At 32.2% G+C, this 18,875-nt stretch overlaps 2 protein-coding genes across 2 annotated transcripts; both read right to left on the reverse strand.

Moving 5' to 3' along the window:
- Positions 1-1,609: 1,609 nt before the first annotated feature.
- Positions 1,610-3,539, reverse strand: LOC105320221 (uncharacterized). The gene is made up of 3 exons (XM_011418080.4): positions 3,407-3,539; positions 2,976-3,135; positions 1,610-2,298 (listed from the first exon to the last, which is right to left on the reverse strand). Exons 1-3 carry the CDS (start codon positions 3,470-3,472, stop codon positions 1,751-1,753), a joined length of 774 nt encoding a protein of 257 aa, XP_011416382.3. The 5' UTR covers positions 3,473-3,539; the 3' UTR covers positions 1,610-1,750.
- Positions 3,540-14,145: 10,606 nt separating this feature from the next.
- LOC105320222 (uncharacterized) lies at positions 14,146-16,779 on the reverse strand. The gene is made up of 3 exons (XM_011418082.3): positions 16,682-16,779; positions 14,936-15,092; positions 14,146-14,760 (listed from the first exon to the last, which is right to left on the reverse strand). The coding sequence occupies exons 1-3, from the start codon at positions 16,745-16,747 to the stop codon at positions 14,216-14,218; spliced, it is 768 nt and encodes a 255-aa protein (XP_011416384.3). The 5' UTR covers positions 16,748-16,779; the 3' UTR covers positions 14,146-14,215.
- Between the last annotated feature and the right edge of the window lie 2,096 nt (positions 16,780-18,875).

Below are 18,875 nucleotides of genomic sequence, written 5' to 3' on the forward strand. Positions count from 1 at the left end.
TCTCCCTCTCCTACAGTACATCATTTTATCCTAAGTTTCAGAATTTTGGCTACGTTTGAAGACACCGTTTAGAGCAATCGATGACGTAATAGGCGTTCATTAAAGTACTGAATATCTGGTTTTAATTAATATAGGAATACATTTCTCTTCCCTCCAAAATTACGACAACGACAGTTTAGTAAAGTTCAACTATTTATGCTTCTTATTCATTTTTTAATTACTTTTGTGAAGAGAAAGGTCAATTCTACTGAGAAGAGGAGTTTCCTATTCATATTTTTGATTTAAAAGCGTAACATATTTTACCCAACATAGCATAGTAAGCTTTTTTGTATAGAATTTTGTTTTATATCTAAGTCGTCAAAGGCAAAATGTATAAACGTAAAAACAGTTACATTTCATTTAATTCTCCCACAACATTTGCATTTAAACACATATTAAAACAAAATATAAGTACCTCAAGTAAATGCCTTTGGGATAGTAAATGATTAATTCATTAATCTTTTTAAATGAAGTAAATGCATATTGTAAAAGAAAATCTTAAAATATAATTGTCAATTTTTATATTTCTACTTTTTATTTCCTTACTTTTTCAGACAGAATATAAGTACCTCAAGAAAATGCCTTCGGAATAGCAAATGACTCATTCATTAATATCATTCATTAATAATCATTTGCATGGTGTACAGAAGGAGTAAGAGTAAAATTTTCTACACTTCTGCCTTTTATTTCCTTACTTCTCAAGAGAAATGACCGATTGATTATTATTTGTAAATGTTATGCATAAGTTTGCATTTTGAATATTAAGTAAACGTGAAATCACCGGTATCTGCATTTCTGTCTTCCATGTCATTACTTTTCAAGACCATTGAGTTGTCATTGTGTTGTATGACTGCATTTCTGTCTTCCATGTCATTACTTTTCAAGACCATTGACTTGTCATTGTGTTGTATGACTTATCTCTATAAGATGATCACCTTTTAATGCTTGACGTTTTACTGAACGGAACAGCTTTATCTTTGATTGTCATAATTATGTACAGGTACGTAGCATTGGGGTAGGGGGGCACTTTTTTCTTTTTCTTGCAGCAAAGTTTAAAGTTTATTTATTAAAAAGTAAATTATCATAAAGTTGCACCCCTCCCCCGTTTTTGGGAGTATGTTAAAATGAAAGAACGAAATTAAGATAGACATTTAAGTTATAGGTAAAATACCTCCCCCCCCCCCCCCTGTCCCCACGGATAAGGATTTTCATAATTTTGGAATTTCCAATTTTGTTGTTTTTTTGTTTTTTGTTTTGTTTCGGCATGTCAACATTTTTCAATGAGACTACCTCCCCCCCCCATTAAAAAAAACGCTGCCACCTGGTTGATGTATGAAATGGGTTGTATCTGGAGAATGACCTGAGTTTATGTAATAACGCCCGAAAGAATAGAAGAGTGTATGTTTATAAATAGCATGTTATATTGACTGTAAATATAATTCAAATCTTAAAAATGAAGCAGTGTGATATAGACATGAAGCATTCGGATGGTTCATATCAAGATTAGAACATTAACACTTGAGCGATATCAATAAAGCTGCAGCACATCTAAAGAGACTCAAACAAACTGTTGGAAGCATCAATTCTTTATTTAACCATAAATGCATTTTTGTTGTACATGTTTAAAAAGTTGAAGTTCAATTGAGGATTTCCCAGATACATGTAAAACTACCTATCTGAGCTGAGATGCTTTTTACAATGGTATTTGTATTCAGATATAGTAATCCCAGTAATAGAGAGAATGAAGATAATCACTAAAAAGATTTGATCTAGATGAAACAGTGAAGTAAAAGTTTGTAATAGTAATTTCGTCAGCTTCCAGTGCAGGGTTATTGAGGATGGTGTAATATGTATCTCTTTCAGTGCTGGTATAATATGTCTTTGCGTATTTGAAATATTTGCTCACTCGTTGAATATCTGGACCGTTAAGATCTTTGGAATATATCTGGGATGCGTCTCCTGATTTGAAGTTAAGATCGAGTACAAAATACTTATCAAATCCATCTTCATCTGCACAATTCTCCACTCTCGCTTTGTACTTTGTTTGTGTACCATTCTCACGCTTTTCAATTTCAATTTCACAGTTATTTAGAGGAAATGTAGTTTCTGTCCGGGCTTTTGAGTTGAGATTGAACAAAATCCCCATGGCTTCTTTTGTTGAATTTGACTTTATTTTTAACATCCGGGAGCCATACGGGCTGTTGGCCTCCAAGTTAAACTCACTGGTTGTTAGACGGGCCGAGAAAACGTCGTTTTCTTCTGAAATACACATGCATCAGTAATAGGTTAATTACAAGATACTTCGTAAATGTTCTTTATTTTACTTATATTTGCCAAATGATGATATTTATTCTTCAAGAATTACACTTAAAATAACTATTTGAAACAGTATACTTCTTTTCTGTTATTTTATAATGTAATTTTTTTGTATCCAATAAACATGTTACTGGTTTTATCATATTTACTCCTTTCCGAAACAAAACCAGGGTATAATGTAATAGTTATGTAAACACACAAACTAACAAAAGATAAAGCCTCCTCTGTTTTCCAACTATTTAGATAAAGGACATAAAAAAACTAGACACGATCTCATTGCAAGCAACGATGAGGTCTTGCATTTTTTTTTGTAATGTGAAATAAAACCTCGACTTTAGTTTTTGACAACCAAACATGATCTGAAAATGAGGGCGCTACTTCCATTCAGATGATCAGGCACTTTTTTGTTTCAAGTATAATAAGTATGGATAAAAAAGAGCCATATTGGTCCCTAATTTGAAAGGCCAGACCCTTTTTCTTGATATCAAAATAAAGATACTTTGAGTTTGTTCAACAAGTGTATAGAAATTAGCTTACGTTCTTTATATATTTGGAAAAGAAATTTTAGGGGGCCGACTCATACTCATTTTACAACTAAACAGAAATGACAATTTACAAACCTTTATTAATCTCCATTGATTGGCCTGAGAATTGAAACTGTGTATCGGATGGACCGATAAACACTCCGGTACGGGCGGTCAATGTTTTGTTAATTGAGGAAGCACTCAACGCCAAGATTTGCAGAGCGGGTTTCTCAAGTCTGCGCACAATCTCCGCTTTCTAAAATACAATTAAATTCAATTAATAAGAGATAGAATTATAATCAAAAATGCATGTTCTCACTACGTAGCTCATTTTTTTAGTATCGAAACACATCCAAATATTCGCGTCTGTTGACAATGGTTTCCTCGGGGTGTCAATTATTAAATTATTCATCAGCGGGATACAGGTAAACAAATATTAAAATTCAGTTCATAATCATGATCAGCTTTGAACATGTAACTTTGAATAAAGTTGTAGATAACGAATTATGAAAATATAAGAAACTTACACAGCTGTGGTTTGCAGACAACATGGTCACTGTTACTATGGCGACATAAAACCATTTTAATGCCATCCTCTTTTGCTGTGTCTTCAAAAAATGTAGACAACTTTACATGGTCAAACCTGCCTTTTATATAAGCCAAATCATTTAATCGCATTATTCAATGACTTTCAAATTATTGAATTAACTACTTTTATGATTATCTAAATGGTCATTTTGACGAGTTTTTCTCGCATTTTGCAAAATAAATAGGTGATTAATCATATAAACACCGGTTGTGACCTACGATGAAAGTATCGGCTATTTAGATAGACGAGATAGGTAAACGGCAGGAGTAATTATTTAGAATCTGAAATGTCAGAGGATGGGTGCGATTTCCAAATGCATTTATTTAATTTCAATGAAAAGCAGACAATTTTAACTTGAATTCGGTTCTAGTGGTCAGCACATCGCGATGATAAAGCTCTCAGTCATCAAATATTACACTAATCAAGTATGTTATAAGAGTCTACGTGTGCAGTATGATGTCGGGTTTTAACTACTCATTTATTTCATTCATCTATTTGCATTGTGTATTGTGTATAAATAAGTTGTAGGCATACGTTTTCATTGGTAACATGTGTAACATAGATATATGCATGCAAAACTCTTTAATTTAACTGTAGATTTAGGTAAAATCTACATTTATGATCCACCAAGAATGTTTAAAAATTGAAGATACCATTTTTCTTGCTCAGTAAATACTTTTTTCCTCTTTTTTGTTGTTGTTGCAGCAATAGTACAACTCCTTCTTAGGGCGTGTGTTTATAGTACGTTAAACAGTTGACATGACGTGGTATTTATAATACTTATATCAAACTACCCTCTCAGCACACCACGAAGATGAAAATAACGAGTTGGCTGTACTAATTTAGATGGTATATTTTAATACATTTTCAGCAACACGTTTTGAAGTTTAACATTTTACTATTATTATTAAGAATAGGGTTCGTTACTGTAAGCATTACTAACGGTAACTGTATGAGCATTGCCATAGTATAGAGTAATGGAGAACATATATATAATTTGAACATTATTTAAATGCAAAGTTTAACTCATCATTATTCTTTGGTTTTTTTTTGTTGCATTGTATTGAATTAAAACTTAACGCATTAGTTTATATGATTATAAGTAAACACATAATAAAATAAAAATGGATTATTTCAAAGGTACAATGTACATGTAAGATCATGCTCAGCCGGTACAAACTGCAGAATTTTAAAGGTAAAAATATTTATTTTTCCTAAATGGATTTAAAAATATTATCAACACTTCATTTTATAAAGATAGATATTAAATTGTATAATGTTCTGAAAAGAATTTAAAAAATTAGGTTAACTCAAATTTTCAGGTCATTTAAAATGTTCAGGTCTTTCAAATGTTTGCGTAAATAAATGATATGGATGTCTTATCATGCTATTTTTCTACCACATTTCACATGGAAATATAATGAATTCACACACAAAGTCATTTGTTTTGACACAGAACATAAAAATTTAAATATATCATTTATAAAAAAGTTCATGTCATTCAGGTCTTTAGTGTTTCAGGGCTTTAGTATGTCCTGTATACCGATCCTGATACATTGTTTTGAAAAGAATTTTTAAAAAAAACTCCAAAAATTTAGATAGATTAAAGTCTATGACCTACTTCACATTTACGAGTAAGACAAAAAAATATGTAATATTTTTAAAGGCATAAAACATATTTCTACATGTAAAATTACTTTGAAGTCATAAGAATAGGTATGATAATGCATATATTAAAAATACCTATCCCGCAGAAACACAGTTACAATATCTATATGTATATCAAATAACGGGATACGCTCTGTCCATTATTCAAGGGATGCTAGATTTCCAAAATTACTAAACATGTTCATACACAAACATTATGAAGGAATATTGTATTAAGGACAATGTAATAAAATAAAATAAAATAACAACAATACTACTTTATCTCGTGGCTGGTGACCTGTCACAATTTACTGCGTCACATCGGCGCTTGCAGCTGTATTTAAATTTCACACGTTGAATTCATGACATAAATTATTACCGGTATGTATAAAGTATGCACATGTATATCTGTAGCACATTTACAACTGACAATGACTTCGATCAATAGAAGGAACCGAAGAGGAACATAGGATTTATTTGTATTTTCGTATATGGTGTTTTACACAAAAATGTATTATTTTCTGTTCTATTCAGAAGTATTATTCTCAATATATATAACTATATAGACAACAATTCAATATAATTATGTAACATTAGCTCGTCCGAAAATACTGACCCATCAATATTGACCCATTAATATTGATCGGCTTGGAATAGTATTTAGAGAATATGTTACCCGTATTTATAACCACAGAAGATAAGATAATCATGAGTTATAAATCACTAAAGGGTTAATTATTTCAGAGAAAATGTCTTTAATTTAGTTTACTATCAAATTTTGGCCAATGAGGTTAATTCACACGATTGTTAACTCACTTCTCTTTCTTAGAACATTCTGGCGAAGTTATCAATAGCCACCATTATCACCAATAATCTATTAGGGTCGAAGAATGAAATATAAGGTCGGTCGGGCGACAGAAAACAGGTTTGCTTTTTTAATTTGGCCTTAAAATGTCAAAAGTATTAGATGTACCAGATACCTGTATGACGTTGGATATTTACCAGCGGTGTTTAGTTTTAAGCCGGAAAAATTATTTACAATACTTTAGGAATGCATTTCTAATGATCAAATGAAATTTGGGTGCCAGTCAATGAGTTTTAAGCAAGATACAGGGCTCACAATTCTTCATAGTGTAAACAAGGCTCGTGCCCTGTTTTTGTTTACATAGGTTCAATATACCGATACAAATCTTTTTCAAGCTGATTTGTCTATCTTAATAATTTTAAGCATAAATAAACAGTTTCTAACGATTAACACATTCATTTGAGGTCTTCAACTGGAATTTTCACTTCAACAATCAAAATGTAAACAAAAGCTTTGTTTACATAGCGAAGAATTGTAAGTTCTGTAACTCGCTTATAACTCAACGAATGACACCCAAATTTTGGTTGCCTAATAAAAATGCCTTACTAAAGCATCGTAAACATTAAAATCGAAAAATAATTTTCGACCAAAATCGTGACCATGCCCCATTAAAACATTCATGTTTATTTTGAGTGATTAAAGTACACGTTTTCATAGTTCAACGTTCACATATCGATATCGGTTTAGAATACTCTAAAAATCAAGCACGAACATCGTACGTTTTCTATTTGTACTCTTTGATTAACCACATAAACCACTTATTCCTACAAAAAAAGATGTGTCAATTAAAATCAAAAGTTAGTTTTAAAAGCAAAAAATATTCCCGTTACACAATCAGCTACAACATATAATTGCGTTTAAGTGTTCCATAGCACATATGTACTCTTCAATGATTTTTAATCTTACTTATGCTTATTTGTCTTGATATTGATCAGCTTGATGCTACAATTGACAGGGGTCGATTGTTAGCTCGATGAACAATAATGTACAAGAGGCTAGTATACAAGAAATATCTAATATAATTTACATTAAGCACTTCCGTTTATCCGTTTCCTGTACCGAGACAAAAACCCTTATTTCGACGAGATCTCAAACACGGTAACGACCTAACCAACCAAACTTTATGGGATGATAGAACTATGTATGTACATGTATTAACACTAGTTTGTTTTATCCGGCGTAACTTCTGGTTGTCACAGGAAGTACACCCAAATTTGGTTTTGTATTTTGGTTATTTATCATGAAAGTAACATTTAAGCTAAAAAAAAACAAAAACAAAAGGTCATTACCACATGGTAAAAAAAACAAAAAAAAAGTTTCATTTCCGGTGAGATATCTCAAATATCTCAGGTATTTTTCTTTTTTTTTTTAAACAAAGTACCAACAAGATCTCAGAAACAGTGAACGATTAAGACACAGAACTTATATGGATAATGGATAGTTGATTGAACGTGTGTTTAACGAGTTTAATTTCGTTGTACGTCACTTCCGGGTCTCACTCGAAGCGTTAAGGCAATAGGTTTTTTTTCCCGTTTTTTCCTTTCGATTTTTTTAAAACATTTTATTCAATTTGATTAATAGTAACGTACCCTAGGTGAATAAACTAAAATACGTACTTTCAATTTCTGAAATCACTTCCGTTTGTTCGTTTCCGGTCCTCAGACAAAAACTTTTTCTCAACGATATATTATAACTAAAAAAAATTGAACATCCAAACTTTGAGGGAAAACAATGTATGAAGATTTGTTTACTATGTTCTGTTCAGGAGTAACTTCCGATTGTCACAAACAATTCTCAAAAATTGACATTTTGTCTTTTTGTTTTGTTTATTTCTAGGGAATTCCTGTACAGTATATATTATATCAATTTTCTGTTTACAAGAGAAATAGATTTTTAAACAGATTCATACATGAGGAACGGAAGACCTTTTTGTTGCTATAGCACCAAGAGTCTAGTTGGGATAATATGTTTGTAATTTGGTCTGCCTCCACGAGGTTGATACCCTTGGTAACCTTGGTATTGGTTTTGCTGTTGGTAACCTTGTCCAACAGCACCCCGGAAGTTTAAAGAATTTGACCTGCCCTTGTAGGAATTGAATGAACTTTGACCCTTGAGAGAATTTAAATAATGTTTGTTCATGTCACCCATTTCTTTCAGCTTGGTCGTACAATTATCTCAAAACAATTGTTCTGTAACAGGAATATCTGAACTGCAGATTGTCCTGTACCGAGAATTTAACCAATTCTTTAATTCATTTCTGCGTTTCATTGATAAATTGTAAAACCCATATCCTAACAGACTAATGGAGTCAGACAGCATGTACTTTGTTTTCTGAACATCTAAATCCTTGTTATTTGCCAGCTGATCTGCTAGGGCAACAATTGGAATTAACCCATGAGCCATATATTTTTGTATTTTGCGTAAGGCAAGGTCGAATGAATTTGCATTTTTGTTCATTGCATCCCAGATTTCTTTGTTTACCCTGAGAACTTAGAGGTAAGTACAATTATCTGGCATATCATACCGTTTAGCTATTTCACCCATGGTTTCTTTGCTAGACTTAACAGAAACAGCTGCATTTACAGCCTTAGCCAAACCAGTCCCCTTTTTTAGACTATTAGCCTCCTCTGGAGTTCATTGTGGGACATCCAAATCATCAACAGAATTGACTTGCTCTGTGTTCCCAGTATTACTTGAAACTTCAAATGCATCTTTAAATGCTATTTGGCGTTCAACACCTACATGGGATGAACTGTTAGGGTAATCTAGATAACTAAAATCAAAACTATCTATAGCATAATCATTTGCATCATCCTGATTAAAACTAACAAACTCTGTAGGTCTCGTAATAGTTGCACTTGGTTGATTATAACTACAACTTTGTTCCATAGCGTTTTCATTATTGCTAGAACTGCCCGCCATACATTGACCTACAGTTGTCAATTTCTTAACAGATTCAGATAAACACGAAAAAAAATTTTAAAATCGAGTCTATACCCAATGTTGATTTTAATGAGTCAATATCAAGACAGGGTTCGTTTTCCGCTGTCTTTTTTGTAACATGGCGTTTTTTAGACGGTTTCGAGCTCGCCTTAGATGTTTTTCTTTTAACTCCAGACCGTACACGGGATTTACCCCTCGAACTCTCGGATCTAGTTTGCATTTTGTCGGCATTATCGGAGATAACATCGCTGTCAAAATTATCATCCGTGTTCTCCCCTAGTGACAAAATATCATCCATATCCGACATAATTCTACCGGCTGTTTAACAACCGAAGTGTCAACGTGACTGTAGAGAATACAATGTACCTGTAAAATAATACAGGAAAGAGAACCACAATTACGTTCTTGGTATACACAAAATAAGTTTCAATTTCTTGACTTCGTCCTAGAAACAAGATATTATAACACCTGTATGTGGTACACAGGTCTGAGTGAAATTTACGTTATTCCCGCTCAGGAAAATGATGCCGCATGAGGCACATCGGTTTGTATAGGGGTGGTATACACAGTGTTGTCACAAGATTATATTCTATTGTTAAAATCTTTGAATTGAGATCTTGAATGTTATGCCTCGCTGAACTCGGGAAAGTAATGCTATATGATACCCTCGCAGAGCCGAAATGCGATATGTAATAGAATGAGGGATTTACATGAAAAATTGTGGTTGCAGTCAGGAAATGGTAATTCTTAATTTGGCATTTGAACATTTTGATCGCATTCGTGGGGTTACGGCATATATAGTTTTTTTCTATCTTAAACTGTAACCTACCAGTGTGGCCGAAACCTCCCCTTATAGTCACGGTTCTCTACCAATTGAATACACACTATCTAAGGTTGTTTTCACTAGATTGACAGCACTTCTTCCTATTGGTCTTACATGTAAAAGGAAGATTTTTAAAGATGTTTTTTTTCTTTATATTCTTAAGTAAAAATTGAGCCCCAATATGATCCCAATATACCCTAGGGGTCATGGTTTCCAGCTCGAGTAAGCGAAAAGCAATTAAATAATACAAGAGTAGATTAACGGGAGAAAAATACTGATAATTTTACCGATGTACCTACAGATCTATGACAAATCGTATCATGTTTTTTTTTAGTAAATAAATTTATTGATTTACATAACTCTTTTATATTTTGGGCAATAACAAGCCCCGAAAAATGATTTTGAAGATGATTTTATTTTCTAGTGACAAAGCTAAATGCATATTTTTGCGTTAAATTTTATATACGGTTCTAACATATCTTCCTGTTATAGCAAAGAAAGAATGCCAGTTAATTTAATAAAGATAATTAATATGAATTGTAGCATGTTAAATCAATTTACAGGGCCATTGTTTAACTTAAAACTTTTTGGTAGGAATGTTATACATATTGCTCCCCGTTTGAACTTATTTTCCATTGTATGATACATCTACATATAACGTAAATGATTTAATATTAAACGTTGTAAAACATAATTAATACACTTTAGTTAGAGATTGACATGCCTCCCACTTATCAGTGTATCGTAAATAAAACTGATGTGTTTTTGTGCTGCACGTACTGTGGAATCATTAAATTTCGTGGCAGCCAATTTTCGTGGGAGGCTTAAATTTTACAGGTTCGTGTGGACGTAATTTCGTGTATTCTTTTATATCTACAAAAGGAAATATGACTTTATTACCCTAATTTATCAATTCGTGGAAGATGTTATTTCGTGGATAAGAGGTACCAACGAAATCCACGAAAATTGAGCCATCACGAAATCTAGTGATTCCACAGTATATAAAATCGAGGGAAAAAACTCCGAATTACACACATTCCAGGACAAATTATTTGTTTACCTTAAACTATGACATGGTGTAACAACCTGTTATATTTTGTTTGCCACCGGTGATTTGTATTTGCCCATATAAGATGAAGTCGAAGTTTGGTCGTGTAAGTAAATAAATGTCCTGCAATATTATTTATTTATTGGTCACTTAGCTTTAGATGCTGCAAGAATAACTGACGCTTTTCCAAATGAATTGATGAAACGATCAGTTGTAATCATCACGTCTATATATATCTTAATCAACTATTGCTAATCGTGTTATTGTGTTCTTTGCAGATTCCTGGAACACTCTGCAACATGTTAAACTAACATGACATAGAAGAAACATAGAAACATAGGCCATTCGAGTTAGACGACTTATAACATGATAGTACTTACGTATTACAGGAGTTGTCAGTTCAATTAACCAAAACAAGGTCAGCATCATGCGTGAAGTATTTTTCAGCTGCAACAATATCATCAAATGATTTGCAGAGCTACCTTTAAAACCGATAAAGGAAATATCTCCATTCGCTCTTTTATTTAATGTAAACGACTTTTATGTCAAATGAAATGCCATATTTTAGCCAATAATCGAGTTATTGAAAAAAGGATGCGAGATTATTGTCAAAATTTAATGTTGCTCATTGAAAACTTCGTAATTCTAAGCATATAAAGACAAATGCAGCAATGTTAAGGCCTCCCGTGAATTGAGCCACCACGAAATCTAATGATTCATCAGTATTTCCTTTATGGAAGATATTGTTGAAACATTCCACAAAATCATCAACATAATGCACATTTTACTAATGAAAAGCGTTTACAAAATATCGGGTGAATCCGTAGGTTTCCCAAGCACGATTCACATTGGTACTTATTTTCTCCAATTTTACGTAAAATATTCTAAAATTGTGTTGATCTTTCACCTGAACCAAGTTGGTTTTACATGCATTAAAATTTCTTCATTCAGTTGTTTACACGTAGCAGGGAGTCTCCAAACCACTAGTTTATAAAGAGTCTTTTATTTAAAACGAAGCTTTAAAACTGCCGATTATTTAATATTGGTTTTTTTAAAATATGAGTGAATTCTGAACGTCTTGCATTAACGGCAGCATTTATGTAAAGGAAACATGCAATTTTATAGTGGTTTGATATAATTCACTTTTAACATTAAGATACTTTCCTTGAGAACTATTGACAGGAATGCAGATCGTGACGTCAAACTTAATTATGACGTCATATCGTATGAAGTACAGACAAGTGACTTTCTACACATTGTTGTAAAATCCATCGGAATGCCTGCGAATTTAATTTCCGTAATTATGCCCCATTCTAAGGAGGAATAACTTATTGCTTTGCTGTTGTCCATCCGTCTTTATGTCTATTTGTCTGTCAATCAGTTGTTTCACCAAAAGATTCCGTTCTTTTTCTTCGTAAAGCTTGCAAATATTAAAATGAAATTTTGGTAAACAGTTTTATCTCATACGTGTGGTGTATATTACCCGTGTGATAAACCTTTACTATATCAAACGGGTGATACTTTATCAAATACTTCCGGTCCGAACTATTTTTGACACAACTCCTCGCTTCAACGCTTTAGTGACCTATTTTCGAAGATTTGCTAGTACTTTCAACATAACTATATCTACTACAAAAATTGATATAAAATTGATTTTGTCAAAGATTTAAATTACAAATATGAACGAAAACGCATAACGGCGAAGCACAGGCGTCGGAACCGGGGGGCTATTGTGAGTTGGGGGGGGGGAGGTTGTTAAATTAGCCCCCCCCCCTACACACCTTTTTTGCAAAGTTATTCATAACCGTAACCACAAGACCCTTTTTTCTTGTTTGTCAAGATTTTTGATAAGTTTAGCCCACTTCCACCTTTCAATTTGCTTTCTGAAGTTTATAAAACAGCAAATTACGTTAACTATCAAGGAGTTCATCCTGACGACGCGATGAAAACAGAGCGCTTATATAGGCCTACAAGAACTTACCGAAATAATGTTTCATAAGACTTTTATTCCACCACCAGTAAGCATCCGTATTCACTATTTTCAATTTCGAATCATAAGGCTGGCCTAGTGTTTGTTTTATTAAACATCAACAACTGTTCCTCGTTCGAGAAAACTAACGAGCATATGCAACTTTGTGTATGTCAACAAACTTCTTCTAATCGGAATTTCCATTTAATCAAGTGAATAAGCTCTAAGAAATATTATTTAGAGCAAAAAAATTATTTTAAAGTTTAATTCAGTGAAACTTTACATTAAAACAGTTAGATTTATCTCAGGAATGACGAACTAAATTGTATTGCGCACAATAGCCGCAAAACACAACGTTGCATCATCGTTTTTAATATTTGAAATAAAAACAACTCGGGTCACATAAGGGACTGTCTCAAAAGCTTCATAATATAACACAAATTGTATGAGATAAATAGAACATTAATAATTGTGTGATTTTATATTTGCTTTATCCAACTCGTTGAAATGGTGATATTCGCTCGGCAAGCCTCGCGAATATATACACCATTTTAACTCGTTGGATAAAGCAAATTTAAAATCACACAATATAGATAACCTCTATATATCATAGGAATAACTGGGTGAAATTCAGTTTTGTGTTCGTTAAAGCAATTTTGGAAAGAGTCTTGCCCCTTACAGTTAGAAAAGTTTTTTGTTTTTTTTTTGCAGTAGCATTTGGTACACAGATTTATCATAATAATATCTCATCAAGTTTTATTCCAGGTTCGATCAAGCAAGATTTGACAGATTATTCCCCTTGGACTTAAAAAAATAAACATATGTGCATTATACGTTCATTTTCTTTGCAAAGATTACATATATTCAAACATCTCTTGTTTTACTTTAGTTGTCAATTATTGTTTTAAAGAACAAATGTTAACATTTCAAATACGTTGTCATCTTTGGGCTTTTTAAAATATTTTACTTCGAAAATTTAGAAACTTTTAATTATACGGAAGCGGTACTGTTTAAGTTTCATAGTATATCATAGAATACCATATCATTAAGCCTTACCCTAAATTGCTCATAGCAAAGCTTCCAAATCTCCCAGTGTTGGATACGATAATCATTGAAATTGCATTCCACATCATTACTTAAATTGTAAAATATACATGTATGCATGAGATATCTCTACCGATCTGTGCACATTCTTTAGCGTGTGTCGACGTGATCCAATATGTCTACACCTTTTTCATTTTCCAAAGTGCGTTGTAACATACCCTTATTACAGGCATTAACATGTTTTGGACTTTCTATATCAAGTATATATTTTAGAATAGATGAAAAAATGATCTGAATCAATAAACTATATATACTAGTACAAGAGAAAAAACACAAAGTTCTGAAGTATTATTTTGTTTATTTCAAAACTTATAGGTATTGGCATTAAACAGCTTTCAAATTATGGTTTTACACGATTTGATAATACCAACTGCGATTTATCGTCATGTCCTTTCCATAATAATCTGAGCTTGAAACATACAAAACAAAGCCGAGACTTTCGACAGTGATACCATCCGCTTCGATTTCGGGATGGTGCAGAGTGGCAGAGTAGTAAGTTCTACTGTCAGTTTTCCTTCCTGAATAGTTAGTATTGAGGTATTTGTAATAAGTTCCAACATTTTCAGTTTGATTCGGATGGCGTGTCGTTAGTTGTACAAGAGCACCTGATTTATCGCGTATGTTTGCAATAAAATACTTGGACAAATTCTCCAAGTCCTCTCTGTCTGCAAATGATAATACTGAAGCTGTATATTTTGTGTGTTCTCCCATTGCATCCTTTTCTATCATGACTTGGCAGGTGTTTTCAATGAAGCGTGTTTTAGTAAGGAAGTTGTAGTTAAAGTTTGGGTACATTGTAATAGTTTCTCCTTTTGATTTCGACTTTAAGGTTATCCTTCTATCCATGTTGTCATTATTGTTCACGATTAAGGCTTCAAATTTATCTCCATCTTCTAAAACAATAAAAAGGGAGTCTATAAAATGTTAATAAAATAGTCATGCTCCAACATCGTTTGGCTTTGGATAAAAAATATAAATGTCATTTTCCAGAACAGTAATTAGAAAAAAAAATAGTTCTGAATAATTTGCCAACAGTTAGTATTATTTTAACTGACTTTAGACAAATACCTTTGGTGACTTCCAGGGTGTCGCCGTTAAATTCAACCTCTGTATCAGAAGGTCCAAGAAAAACCAGAACATACGCAGAGAAGCTTTCATTCAAAGGTTTAACAGTCAGTGCCAGCGTTTGTATTGATGGTCGCTGGCGCTTGCGAACAATTTCAATCTAAAAAAAGGAAATATGTGTAGTTTTGAACTATTATCTCCAAAGGCAAAGTAGTTTAAAAAAGAAATTATATATCTCAATCAGTTACTACGCGGGGTTGTTACGGAAGCATATGGAATCTGAGTTACATGTAATTCCGTGAAATCACAAATCTTAGTTATCATGTACATATTCAAATATCTAAGCAACGAAATGTAGACCAAAAACAAATAAAAAGTACTGAAGACAATTTTTTTCAGAAATTAGTTTGTATTACGTAGATTTACACATTGATGACGTCACGACTAAAAGTTGATGCCGTGTGAATTTGATCGGAAAGCATTGTAAACATATTCAAAATATAACTAATCTAAGAACTTTAATATAGTATTGTGGTGTGATTTATTGAGAATTGGCCATAAGAATATTGGGAGAGATGTTAGTTTTATCAATCATTCGCTAAAAGGTATGTAAATTTGCTTTCATTTCTCGGCCAGGCTTTCCTCTGTCGTTGTTTACGATATAAAAATCCGACTAGAACAACACTACCCCGTATATATTGAACATGAAATTATATACCTATCGTTAGTCTGGTAAATGCTTAAATTGAAAAGTGCTGCTACAATCCCATGTTTTGTGTGGTTTTGATGCAACATACCATTTTCCGTGCAAACTTTATAAAAGTTGGTAAGGTTTTACGAGAGCCAGATGAATAACTATTCAATTAAGTAGAAAATAGAATTCTAGCAGCGGTTTTAATTAAACTGAGATGTTTTGCCTTCAATTGGTATGTTTATTTTATTTTGGAAACCGCGGGGTAGTGTTGTTCTATCACATTTTATGTTAAGGAATATACGTAAGCTATTTATAGTTTTCACGTGATAATGCACCGATGTGGCAGTAATGTACTTCCTGATTTCATTGCATTGCCATCTATTTTAAAGGATAATACTAAGTTTTTGATCTTATTCAAAATAATTATTCAATTTCACGATTTTGACTATAACAGTCAAACTAAGACACGAAATTGCCCATATGCTTTCTTAATACCCCCGCGCACCCTCTTTACCCAAACTATCTGAGCATTTTCTGTGTTCTTATTTTTATATCGACTGTTACAGATACACGTCTCTTATAATGGAAACATTTAATATTACATGTTTATGTTGTCAATTTCTTTCTCTAAAATATGACATAATTTTTAATACAGAAATAAGCATAAAAACATGTTTATTGTTACTACATAAAAGATACCGTTCCCTGTATTTTTCGTGTTTACCTTTTGAAGAGCTATATTTAAGTAATCATTGTACAATATATGTATATATAACAATGTTCTTTAAAATTTACCAATTTGGAACCGTAATGAATAATACTTCACTAATGGTAATTCAAAAACCAAATTTGCTTAGCGGCGGAATCTTGATTACAAGGGGGGAAAAAATCAAATTTAGGGTTACTGGCAAACTTTCACCAAATCAAATTGTTTTACATTGCACATACAAACTCTTTTTATAAAATGTGCGGATGATCCATTACTATTTCAACCATGAACATTTAAAACTAAATAAAATCGTAGATAACGAATTGTAAAATTATAAGAAACTTACACAGCTGTGGTTTGCAGACAACATGGCCACTGTTACTATGGCGACATAAAACCATTTTAATGCCATCTTCGTTTGCTGTGTCTTCAAACAATGTAGAAAATTTTACACGGTTAAACATGCCTTTTATATAAGCCAAATCATTTTATCTCATTATCCAATGACACTCAAATTATGGAATTAACTACTATCATTACTGCTATCTAAACGGTCATTTTGGTCGTTTCTCTCGCAATTTGAACACTAAATAGGTGATTTATAATTTAAACATAGGGTTTGACCTAATATAGAAATATCGGCTGTTTAGACAGACATATAGTTAAACGATAGGAGTAATTATTTAGAATCTGAAATGTCAAAGGATAAATGCTATTTCCAAATGCATTATTTAATTTCAATAAATAACAGACAATTTTTCACTTGAACTCGGTTTTAGAGGTCAGTACACCGCGATGATACAGCTCTCAGTCATCAAATATCACACTTATCAGGTATGTTATATGAGTCTACGTGTACAGTATGATGTCGAATTTTAACAACTCATTCATTTTATTAATAAATTTCATTTGTAGGTTTTTAACAAGAAAATACTGATTGCATTCGAATTTAGTTCCAGTTGAATGATATTTAACAAAGTCATGCCTCTCCAGTTTTGGAAATAATGGACAATTTTAAGTTCCGCTCTCTAACTTTTGAAGTGATGCTTATGTAAAAACGATACTTCAAAATAGGTTTATCTATTTCAGAAATAAAGTACGAATTTTCGTGAAATACTCTCCGAGGTCGAGAAATGTTGTTTTGAAATATGTTAGCCGAGGCATTCATATTTCAAAGAACATTTTGAGACTGATGAGGTTATCCTGCAACATTCACGATAACAAGAACTTTATTTCTACTTAACTAACAGTATTTCTACAGATCGTTTCTCCTATATAAAGATAAAAGGTCATTTTGACGGCCGTTCCGTGTAAGCTCAATAGTTTTGTTAGTAATGTTTATCGATCAAAGGAATCACTTGCAGACGACAGAATTTTTCTTCGAATTTTCTAATACTCTTTACTAATTTATAAAATATCTTTGAATCATATCCTTATATGTTACGGGCAGTTTAATACGATTATTACTACTACACGTTATATATTTTATGTAAAAACACGCAGTTAAAATGTGATAGGGAGGTCCTAAGAACAGCCGCAATTATCTCTTTAAAATAAACAATTGAGGCAATACACATCTTTTTGACTGGAACTAACTCATGAAATTGACGGTGTCTTCCCACTTAGCTAAAATCCTGAATTTTTTTATGGGTGACTGATTTAAACTATATGGGAATGGTGCACATGTTAGGGTGTCAAGGAACAACAGAAATTAATTACAGGTGAACTATAGTCTGTTCAATTATTGACCTTAAGTAAATGTTAAGGATGACGTTTACTCAGAATGAAAAAAAATCCACTGATGACAATGAAAAACCAACTATTGTGTGTTATATACCTTTTATTGTAGTGTTATTTTTCATTTTCAAAAAAGTAGGTCAATGACCTACTTTTTGAGTTAATGGCCATTGTATATTTTTGGAAAATGAAAGAAAAATCACTTAAAATTTTACACTATGATTGAGATTTTCTTAATTGTGAAAATAATACAAATTGCTCAACACTTTTGAAAATGAAATACAATTAATGAATGGCAGTGACACTAAATACATACAAAGCATTAAGTTTTCCTTCACAATTTTTATAAATATTCCAGTCCGAATTTCCTCTATCACTTTTCAAATTCCTACCCATTTTTGATCCAATTTTACAAAAAAATGAATGATGATAATATAAAAACATTTATAGTATTAAACCACTTATATTGATCTTATTCTGTTGGCATATAATTTATATGAGGTCAATGATCAAAATTTTGAGATATGGTGTCTTTTCTTGTTTTTAAGCATATTTCAATATTCTTTAAATTCATGCCATACGGTTATTACAATGAATAAATGAGGTAAAACTACCAGAAAATATGCATAATTATATAGACTAAAATATAAAATATTAACTTTTAATATCAGAGTACTTCCAAAAATGTTTTAGCAGAAAACAAAATCTGCAAAATTTAGTCCGAATTTCCTCTGTTTGGCTAAAAGTCTATTTTTGTTTTGGCATAATTCCATAATTTAGGAGAAATATCGAATGTTATGTCA

This window comes from Magallana gigas, chromosome 1 (genome assembly GCF_963853765.1).
Source record: "Magallana gigas chromosome 1, xbMagGiga1.1, whole genome shotgun sequence".
Taxonomy (NCBI): Eukaryota; Metazoa; Mollusca; class Bivalvia; order Ostreida; family Ostreidae; genus Magallana; species Magallana gigas.

Coding starts and splice junctions, on each gene's coding strand:
- LOC105320221 (XM_011418080.4), bottom strand. CDS start 3,472: ATGGCATTAAAATGGTTTTATGTCGCCATAGTAACAGTGACCATGTTG. Junction 3,136..3,406: donor TGTCTGCAAACCACAGCTGT/GTAAGTTTCTTA, acceptor ATTGTATTTTAG/AAAGCGGAGATTGTGCGCAG. Junction 2,299..2,975: donor ATCAATGGAGATTAATAAAG/GTTTGTAAATTG, acceptor TGTGTATTTCAG/AAGAAAACGACGTTTTCTCG.
- LOC105320222 (XM_011418082.3), bottom strand. CDS start 16,747: ATGGCATTAAAATGGTTTTATGTCGCCATAGTAACAGTGGCCATGTTG. Junction 15,093..16,681: donor TGTCTGCAAACCACAGCTGT/GTAAGTTTCTTA, acceptor TCCTTTTTTTAG/ATTGAAATTGTTCGCAAGCG. Junction 14,761..14,935: donor CACCCTGGAAGTCACCAAAG/GTATTTGTCTAA, acceptor TTATTGTTTTAG/AAGATGGAGATAAATTTGAA.